Here is an 11,406-nt window from a genome sequence, read left to right as displayed (position 1 = left end):
AAAACAGAAAACCAAACACGAGCCACAAGAGAGCACCAATGCCTCATTCATTTAAATTAAAAGCTGATCTACATTCATAGCAGCCTCGCATAGGGTACTTGAAGAACTACAATAAACTACCTACCTTGACTACAAAATTTACCAATAAGATCCAACTGAATCCAAAAGATTTCAGTCACGAGAGAGAGAGAGAGAGAGAGAGAGAGAGAGAGAGAGAGAGAGAGAGAGAGAGAGAGAGAGAGAATTCTAAAATCATCCATGACATCTGCATAATTCCCATAAGTTCATCATGAAGGAAGCCCACCATTGCATCACATTACACATCATTTTTTTTTTTTTTATAATTTCCCAACAAGATGCACAAAAAACCGATACATTACAAAACAAGAGCAATGACAATCCACAAATAATCCTCATATGACAATTTATCTTACACAGAATGCTCATAGTAGTGGAAACAATACCTCAGTAAATACAACTGATTCGTATACTTCACTTACAAGGGGCACACAAATTCACCGCTTGCTTCTATATCTTCTGTATCAGCATCATCCAAGTCATCCAGATCCATGCTGCCTCCAACAAAATTACCTCCATTTGTGGGCACCTCAGAAGGTTTCATCGCCTCCTGTATGATTCCCACTACCTCTTCAATGCTTTGGGATGGGTTATTTACATCATTGCTTTGATAAGTTCCCCCTTCCATCAATTCTATAGGCAAGTTCTTTAGGAACCATGGGTGTTTTTTAATTTCTGGAATTGTTATTCTCTGTGAAAGAATCAATGGAAAACACATTAAGATAAATATAACCTCGCTTAGTAATGAATCCGGTCTAGGAATCAGGTTCAGGTATGAACTGATGCTCAAGAGAATACCAAAACTTGAGCACGGCTCATTTATGAAATAACTTCAGCTTTTTAATAATCATTATATATTGCTTGGCATCTCACAGTTGGAACCTACATGGACTCGGGTAAAATGCGAGTGTGTGTCCAAGTGTCTGCTTTTCATAGACTTAGGTCATGTTTGTTTGGCTCTATGAGTGAGGAGATTAGACTAATAGTGAGGGAGGGCCACATAGAGAGTGTGGGAGGTTGTGATGAGATTACCACTCCAAGGGGACTAGCAATCCCCCTCCTCGGTTGTACTAGTCTGGAAGGAAAATATATGGATTAAAATATTAAATAATGGATTAAATATAAAATATTAATTAGAAATCTAGTGATGAGATTAATGGATTAAAATATCAAATAAAATGGATTAAAATATCTTTAATATTATTTTTTTTTTTCAAACAATTTATTTGTGAAAGAAATATTTAATTTTTTTAATAAATACTAAAAAGATATATATATATATATATATATTTTTATATTTAGTGAATTTTTAAATGATTTTTACAAAAAATTTATATTTTCTTTGAGTCTCTCTAGATTAAGTGGACTTAAAAAGTATAAAAAAAAATAATTATTATAATATTAAAAAAATACTAAAAATTAAAAAATATGAATTTTATATATTAATATTATATATAGTATTACTACTCTGGTGGTATACAAACAAATACTATTTATCCTACATCTCCAATGTGATACTACCACACTAATAAGATACTCACTAAATCCCACCATACTCTTACGGCATGTTTGTTTGGACGGATTGGATAAGAGGCGATTATAACCCACTGGATTGTTAATCCTGAAATACATTGTCCCCAGACTATTTAGTTAGATTAGATTTGTATCCTATGTTTGTTTAGCAATAAGATTAAATGTTTGGATTGGACTATTTCTATTGAATTCTATATTTGTTTGAAATATTATGGAGAAGGATAAATGCTCAAAAGACTATTTTGCCCTTTTGAATTATTTACTAAATAATAGGAATATTAAGTAGGTGTTTGGCATGTACTAAAAAAGTATACTTTTTTTTGCATACATACACTTATTTGGGTCACATCAATCAACAGCTTCTCTCTACTTTTCTACTCACTTTCTCTACTTTTCTACACATTTTTTTTTATTATATAAAAAGTCAAAAAGTGCACTTATTTAAAACATTTCAAACCAATAGTATCTAATTTTTTTACTAGAATTTTTTAAAAATTAAATAAATAGAATATTAATAAAAATTACATATATTTATTTTAATTGTAGTTGAGATTTTTAAATTTTATTTTACTTTAGTAAGTATAATCAATACCATATAATTATAAAAATAAATAATTTAATAAAGTATAAAATATGAAGTACGGACACTTCTCCGAAGACAACGTATGTGTCGGACACGGACACGCGTCGAACACGCGGTGGACACGTGTCCGACACTCTACCCAATGTGCCCCCTTTTTTTTTTGAATTTTTGCAGCCGAACACTCTTTCGGACACTCTTGGACACGCTATGGACACGTTATGGACAGAAACCCTAACCTGTTGAAGAGAGAGAGAGAGAGAGAGAGAGAGGGGGGGGTGAAGAAGAACTGTTGAAATGAAGCCCTAGATCAAGTATGTTCTTCGATTCTTCAAATCTCTTCTTCAATCTTCTTCTTTTCTTCTATTTTCTTCATTTTTCTTCTTTCTTCTTTTCTTGTGTTCATCTGTGTTGTCTGCGTCGTCTGTGTCATCTTTCTCTCTGCTATCTCTCTCTCGCTATGGTGTTCCGACCCTCTTCCTCTGCTATCTCTCTCGCTATGGTGTTCTGACCCTGTCTATGTCCTAGCGTTTGACTATCGATGTACCCTTTCCATTCTATTAATTTTTTTCTGATAATATATACAGATATATGTTATATACTAATATATATACATATATATTTATATACTAATATATATATATGTTTGAACAAAAATCTTTCTTTTCTCTTTTCTTTTTTATTTTATTTTTTAGGTATTATTATTTGCTTAAATAAATTATTTTTATTTATAGGAAAATTTTAATTTGTGAATAATATTTGATATTAAAATAAATAAATAATATTTATATTTTTTAATTTTACATATAATAAATAAATAAAATTATATATATTGAACGTGTCCCCAGCATGTCGTGTCCCTTATTTTTTGAAAATTTGCGTGTCCCCGTATCTATGTCGTGTCTCGTGTCCATGTCCGTACATCATAGAGTATAAATAATTTAATAAATAATTTATTAAGTATAAATAATAAATAAATAAATTTTATTTTTAAAAAGATATTAAATAGTAGAGGGTCAAAAATGTAATTTCACTACATAACTCCATAGGATGAGTTATCCTATGGATTGTATGTCACCCCCCATGAGATAGAACAATCCCATATATTTGGGATTCATAGTCCGGTACAAAAATTTTGAATTAAATAACGGACTACTAATCCGGATCAACTATTAGTCTTATCTCATGCTTGAATCCTTCAAACAAACACCACCTTAATCCCCTCCATCCTATGGAGCCAAACAAGCGAGGCCTAAGATATTGGGATATATATCTAAAATTAGATATGGGTACGGAGATACATCATGGATATTGATATACATTGCATATTATATAAAATTTTTAGAATAAGATGTGGTGAATTATGTAGAAGTGTATTTGAAGTTAAAAAAAGATTTAGGAGGGAAATGAAATTTCAATCTCTTATTCATGTGAGAGCTAGAAATATTTCTTTATTAGCAAATATGAGTTTCTTCTTTTTCAAACACCGTAAAAATTAGAATCTAAGTGTCCAACATGGGTACAAGCGTCGGACACATACCCCACAGTTTTACCGTTGTCAAATCCATAGAGTCCATGTAACACAGGCGAGCACAACATTTATCGGGGTATGCAGTAGTGGACTTGATTGGACTCTTAATAATTTTGTTCCAACAGTAGTAAATCAAGTTATTTGATAGACAATATTTACCTTTTCAGGGTTAGCCATAAAAATCCTGGTTAAAAGATGTCTACACTCTATGGAAATTCGGACATAATCTGGAATTGAGTAATGGACATTAAGAATCCGCTGTCATGAACCCCAAATTTTCAATCAGAATTCTACAATATAACAATAAAACAAGTTGACATGGCAAATAGTTTTCCTTTCACTCTCATGAAAAGTTTGTAGTCTTACAACAATAGTGTTTCTGAAGTTTTTAGGATCAGCAGGATCTTCAAAGGGATAAGCTCCAACCAGCATCACATATAAAGTGACCCCACAAGACCAAACATCTGCAAGCTATAGTTCTTCACGATTAGACATGCACAATAAGTTTCAGGAGACCCCCCCCAAAAAAAATATGAAATGCATGAACAAAGAACCATTGTGTACTTATATCACCTTTCCATCATATTCTTTTTTTGACAAGACCTCGGGTGCAATGTAGGCTGGTGTTCCGACAGTTGATTTTGGTTGAGAATGAAACACAGATGACTGAAAATGAAGCCACAAAATAATCTTAAGCAGATTTCAAGAAACAAAATGGGGTTGGCATAACTGTTGCATTAATTACCTTGGAGTACCCAAAATCACATATTTTGACACGTGGTGCAGTGCTCCCATCTAAAAGTGTATTTTCCAGCTTAAGATCTCTGTGACAGATTTGCTGCAACAGATAAAACTCTGTTAAAACTAACACTACTGAACACAAAACCACAGCTGATTTATGATGGGGAAGATCAAAGATAATACCATTGAATGACAGTAGCTGACCCCTGATATCAATTGTTGAAAAAAGAATCTTGCCTGATGCAGATCAACAAAAGGAGCCCTGAATCAGTTGCATTGATAATTTCGAGGAATAAGAAAAAATGAGGTTGATGTTGCATCAAATTGCCAGGGAAAAACTATATTCCTCATAGAAAAAAGTTAGAAATTATGACATCAATTTCAAGGTTAATATGTTCCTTTCTGAGTGAAGGTGGTGATTTCTTGCTTACTTTGAAGGTCATGCTGAATCTTTTTGGTATCTTATATACATTGATTGTATGTTTACATGTTCACAATCTTTTAAACATACTATGTGAAGCACATTCAGGCTTCAGCAGCAACATACTACAGTGGTTTACATATTATCATAACTACATAGAACAGGAAAGGGACATCAGATTGAAATGATATCATGCAAAAGAAGAAAGAAATCCGGGTCAAAATGATAATGTAAGATGCTTGGAATCACTCCTGAAAATTGTATTAATCTGCTGCACATAGTGGGGAGTCATTTCAAATTGAAAGAAAATTGGATGGACTCGATTCAAATGTCATATAGACACCATGTATGATATAAATAATTTGCTTCCCAATAGCAATATAAGAAAACCCTTCATGGTTCAAGATTTTAAGTGAACTTTCCCCTTTTTACTTTACCTCATCCTCATTGAATCTGCCAGCATTGCATATCCTCTGGAAGAGCTCTCCTCCCGCAGCATACTCCATAACAATTGCTAGATGAGTGGGGGTTAACAAGACCTGTAAAGAATGGTCCCAACTCAAAACATCAAAAATAAAACCCATTTCACTCCATACAAAGTACCCGTCCATTTTACCTTTTATTTTAAACTGCTGAAATTAAATTCAATAGGAATCAAATCAATTGTAAGAACTACTTTAATACTTGCTAATCCTGTCTTGGGGAACTGTAATGAGTACAGTAAGCAAACCCAAGCTTAAAGTACTAACTTGACTAGAAAATTAAAATAGAGGTTTCGTATTGGGTTATTAGAGCATCTCCAATCCTTACTCTATCTTTTTTCATCAAATTTGAGTGAAATTTTGGTTAAAAGCTTAGTCTGACATGAACACTCCAATCCTTAATCGTTTTCTTTGTCAAAAGTTGTAGAAAAATTCCAAAATTATCCTAAAAATATGTTTAACCATTTTTTATGAAAGAATTTAAATTGGATATAAACGGCAACTTCAAAATTCAAAGTGGATGCCTTTCAATTCCAATTCCACTGTTTGGTATATTACATTATATTTTAAATTAAATTTGAAATACATGCCCAAACTCCACATATATGAAAAGGCAATTTTTTTTTTTGAATTCGACAGATCGAGAGGGCTAATTGATATCCATTTCTTGTGCAGCCAAACATTTCCAAGACAATTAGTTCTATAAAAATAAGCTCATTAAACAGGGAGAGGAAAAAAAAGTGAAACGGATCATTTCCAAATATGAAAAATATATCACTATCAAACACTCCCAATACCCAAAATGGACCAAAACAGAAGAGTCTAACTCCAAAATTATATAAGCAGACAAAAATTAATAACAAACATAACAAATTCTCATAGTATGTGACAAAAGTTAATGACAAACCTCTTTAAATCTAACAATATTGGGATGTTTCAATGATCTGTGATTCATGATCTCCCTCTGTACATGTTCATCAATCTGCAGCAAAAAAAGAACCTCAGAATAAACCCAAAAAAAAAAGAGACCCAGTTGGGAAAAATGATAACCCAGATGGAATAAAAGCATGAAATTAAGACGGGAAAAAAAAAGAAAAAAAAAAAAAGAAACCTTTTCGCCTCTCTCGATTAATTTGACAGCAAAGAGCTCTCTGGTCCACTTATCTCTAACAAGCTTGGCGACCCCAAAGTTACCAGACCCTATATCTTTCACAAATTCATAGCGTTCCATCACTTACAAAATCAAAAGGGATTGAATACAGACGGTCTTATCTCTCTCGGGTCTGACTAGTGTACACAAAAATGGTTGGTTTTTGTGTACCATACCTTAAAGTGGTATCCTAAATTAATAGGTATGGGCCACCGGAGTCACCAGTAAAACCTGTGATGTGATGTGACTTTTTTTTTTTTTTTTTTTTTTTTTTTTTTTTTTTTTTTTTTTTTTTGAACTAACAGGTGATGAGTGGATGTAATTAAATTACTTAAATAAAAAAAATTAGACTAATCTTTTTTAAGATTTAAAAATTATAGTATTAAATTTTATTAAATTTGATATAATTATATTAATTTTTTTATCAAATTTTAATTTAAATAAAATTTAGATAACTTTTCAATAGTATTTTATTTTTTGTATGAATAAAAAAATGATGTTAATTATTTAATATTGAAATATATACAATATATTCATATTTATTCTTATATTTACACAAAAATTCTATAATAGACATTCTATTTTTTTATGTGTATCATATGTCTAACCTTTGTGGTCTTTGATTATAATTTATTGTATTAATTATGCTTTAGTTATAACTTCTTGTAATTGTAATTTTGATTATGATGAAGAGCTCTTTAATTATATGCCTTAAATGATATTTGGCTATTACCCTTGGTATGATTCATTATGATGTTCATTATAACTTATTATGATTATTATTTTAATTATGACCGAAAAGTTACTAAACAGTTTTCATATATCCTACTCAATGAGATTTCACTTACTACTTAATTAGACATGACTTACTACTCAATTAAATCTTAATTACTAACCAAGGAGACTCCACAAACTACTCAATCAACTTGACTTACTATTCAATGAGACTTTGCTTACTACTTAATGAAACTTGACTTATTACTCAATTAAACTCCACTTACCACTCAATGAGCTTCTACTCACTAATTCACTAGACTCCACTTACTACTTAATAAGTTTCTACTTGTTACATCATTAGACTTCATTTATTATTCAATTAAACCGTACTCACTATTAATGAGCTTCTGCTTGTTATTTCAGAATTTACTTATTACTCAATTAAATTCCACTTACTACTCAATCAGTCCTTACAGAATTGTAATTGCCAAACAATTATTCAGACGATTGTGTTATGGTTCTTTTGGCCTCAATAAAGAGGACTTTTACTGGTGGCTTACTGGTAATTTGACTTCAGAGAACTTGAACATAAGAACAGGAACTTAAAGTACAGAAATATAAAGGACAGGAAATAACACTAGAATATGTAAAGTAATTCTTTAGATCTTTCTTCGTCCTCTTCTCTGTAGTCCTTCCTGCTATTTATACTCTCCGAAGATAACCATCGAATTGTACTTCAAACCGTCGAACTGCTCCTCCGTGATCGCTGATCATGCTACCTTATAAGTAGTTCCACTACGCCTTTACTTGCAGTTAGGCTTCCCCCCTATATTCAAATTTGAATGTGAGCAACCGTTGAAGCCACGTCACCGTACATTTCTTTGTTGATCCGCTACTACTCAGATCTTATAACAACCAATATTAACTGTCACGTGTATGATCAGGATCGAAGACTTGCCTGGTCTCCCCATATTACCCTTACTTTGCCACGTGTCGAATTATCACTGGCTAGCACAAAATGTGTAGCCAACATTACCCCCCGCACTAATATGCCCAAGACTTGGTAATATGCCAACTCTTGGCTTACCATTTTATTCAATCATACTTACTAGTCAAGAAGAATCTATTTACCAGTTTGTTGGGTTTGACTTACCACTCAAATAAACCTCACTTACTACTACTTAAAATAGATTCCACTTACTACATTACTTACCATTACGTTGTTATGAATATGATGAATGAAATCATAGTGGGTAAAATGATAAGTAAAATACTAGGTGGTAAAATAGATGGTAAGTGGTAAGTTGAGTCACAAAGAGTTGCTAGTAGAATGAGAATGAATGGCAAGTGTTGTGTTTTTGAATGATAATAAAACTCATTTAAACCACACTTACTACTCAATGAGACTGCACTTACTACTTTATCAGAATTACACTTACTACTCAATGGGACTCTACTTACTACTTTATCAAACTTGACTTATCATCCATTTAAACCACACTTACTAGTCAATGAGACTGTATTTACTATTTCATCAGACTTGACTCACCACTCATTTAAACCATACTTACTACTTTATTAGACTTAACTTACCGCTCATTTGAATCACATTTACTATTCAATGAGACTCTACTTACTACTTTATCAAACTTGACTTATCAGTCATTTAAACAACACTTACTACTTAATAAGACTTTACTTATTATTTTATCAGACTTAACTCATTTAAATCACACTTACTACTCAATGAGACTGTACTTACTACTCTATCAGAATTACACTTACTACTCAATGGAACTCTACTTACTACTTTATCAAACTTGACTTATCATCCATTTAAACCACACTTACTAGTCAATGAGACTGTATTTACTATTTCATCAGACTTGACTCACCACTCATTTAAACCATACTTACTACTTTATTAGACTTAACTTACCGCTCATTTGAATCACATTTACTATTCAATGAGACTTTACTTACTACTTTATCAAACTTGACTTATCAGTCATTTAAACAACACTTACTACTTAATAAGACTTTACTTATTATTTTATCAGACTTAACTCATTTAAACCACACTTACTACTCAATGAGACTGTACTTACTACTCTATCAGAATTACACTTACTACTCAATGGAACTCTACTTACTACTTTATCAAACTTGACTTATCATCCATTTAAACCACACTTACTAGTCAATGAGACTGTATTTACTATTTCATCAGACTTGACTCACCACTCATTTAAACCATACTTACTACTTTATTAGACTTAACTTACCGCTCATTTGAATCACATTTACTATTCAATGAGACTCTACTTACTACTTTATCAAACTTGACTTATCAATCATTTAAACAACACTTACTACTTAATAAGACTTTACTTATTATTTTATCAGACTTAACTCATTTAAACCACACTTACTACTCAATGAGACTGTACTTACTACTCTATCAGAATTACACTTACTACTCAATGGAACTCTACTTACTACTTTATCAAACTTGACTTATCATCCATTTAAACCACACTTACTAGTCAATGAGACTGTATTTACTATTTCATCAGACTTGACTCACCACTCATTTAAACCATACTTACTATTTTATCAGACTTACTTACTACTCATTTAAACCACATTTACTACTCAATAAGACTCTACTTATTATTTTATCAGACTTGACTTACTACTCAATGAGACTCTACTTTCTACTTTATTAAACTTGACTCATTACTTAAATAACACTTACTACTCAATTAGACTCTACTTACTACTTTATCAAACTTGACTCATCATTTAAACAATACTTACTACTCAATGGGACTCTACTTACTATTTTAGTAGACTTGATTAATTAATTATTTAAACTAAACTTAAGATTGCACTTACTATTTCATCAAACTTGATTTTTTTTTTTTTTACTACTTAAATCTCATAATTTTTCTTTTAACTAGGTGAAATGTTGTTCCAACATAATATTAAAATTTATAAATTCAAAATATCATGGAAAGTTAATGTAAAAAAAGAGATAGAGACGATAGAGACATAGATTCTTACCTAAGGAGTTCCAAATCAACAACAATCTTATCTTTAAATCTTCAAATATTCAAAAAAATTAAAAATAAACATAAAATTTTGTTCATGGAACCCTCAAATAAATTATAATTTTTTCTATATTTTATTACTTATATTTCTTATTAATTGCATTTATTATTTTCAAGTGTGATAAATGAAAAGGAAATTAGGTTTCATTTATTGCTATTAAGTAGATAAATAAATAAAAAATCATATTTCATAAAATGTAATAAATTATAATAAAATGTTTAGAATTCAAATTTATTTTGTTTATTTTTTCCTTAAATTCTATTTTATAAATTTTATATTTATTTTAGAGATTTTGAAAATTTATTATAACTTAATTTTTTAAGTTTACCTGTTGCCTGAATAGCAGGTTAAGTGTATTTTATCAATAATTGAATGGTAAGTATAGTTATTAATAATAGTAAGTATAATCACATCAAATAGTAAGTATACTTAGTTATTGTGATAAGTTAAAAACCACTTTTTGGTTTCAAAACCATTAAAAAATTACCTTATTTTTTACAAAACTACCTAGATTTCTTAACCTGATTTTATTATTATCAATCAATGGTTAGATTTAGTTTACTTTTAGATCTAATGGTCCAAAATTATTTATGTATGATACATGAAAACCACATTCATGTATCATAGAAAAATCCATCTCTCTCTCTCTCTCTCTCAGTTGTTACTGTTTTGGTTTTCTCCAAAAGGACTATGAATGACCTCAAGTCAAAAATGGGGGGTTTCCTGGGGTTTTGTTACGACTATTATTGGCTGTTTTCTACGAGTTTATCAGCTCTCTACAAAAAGCAAACTTGTAAAATATTTATAGATTTATAAAAAAAAAATTATAATTTTAATTATTAAAATTGATAAAGTTTATCATGATTTGAATGCAGTAAAATTAATGGGTGTGTATCTGAAGAATTTTTCACTTTGGGTGAATTACAATAATTTTCAAAATATATATAATCAATTTCACAAGTTTAATATGAAGATTTAGAGAAAATATGATTAATTTCACGCTTTTATATAATTTAATATTATATATTATATTAATTTCTTTTGAAATTTTAATTCATA

The 11,406-nt window shown here is 30.5% G+C and overlaps 1 protein-coding gene across 1 annotated transcript; it reads right to left on the bottom strand.

Annotated features, from left to right (window-relative positions):
* Positions 1 to 244: 244 nt before the first annotated feature.
* Positions 245 to 11,092, bottom strand: LOC114297771 (serine/threonine-protein kinase SAPK2). Its single transcript, XM_082874273.1, has 10 exons — positions 10,996 to 11,092; positions 6,478 to 6,645; positions 6,274 to 6,348; positions 5,322 to 5,423; positions 4,647 to 4,700; positions 4,468 to 4,560; positions 4,296 to 4,388; positions 4,089 to 4,193; positions 3,882 to 3,980; positions 245 to 769 (listed from the first exon to the last, which is right to left on the bottom strand). Exons 2-10 carry the CDS (start codon positions 6,595 to 6,597, stop codon positions 497 to 499), a joined length of 1,014 nt encoding a protein of 337 aa, XP_082730399.1. The 5' UTR covers positions 6,598 to 6,645; positions 10,996 to 11,092; the 3' UTR covers positions 245 to 496.
* Positions 11,093 to 11,406: the final 314 nt, after the last annotated feature.

Source organism: Camellia sinensis, chromosome 6 (assembly GCF_055761805.1).
Source record: "Camellia sinensis isolate YWXY chromosome 6, ASM5576180v1, whole genome shotgun sequence".
Taxonomy (NCBI): domain Eukaryota; kingdom Viridiplantae; phylum Streptophyta; class Magnoliopsida; order Ericales; family Theaceae; genus Camellia; species Camellia sinensis.
Note: the sequence above shows the minus strand (reverse complement) of the source record. Positions and strands in the feature narration are given on the sequence as shown.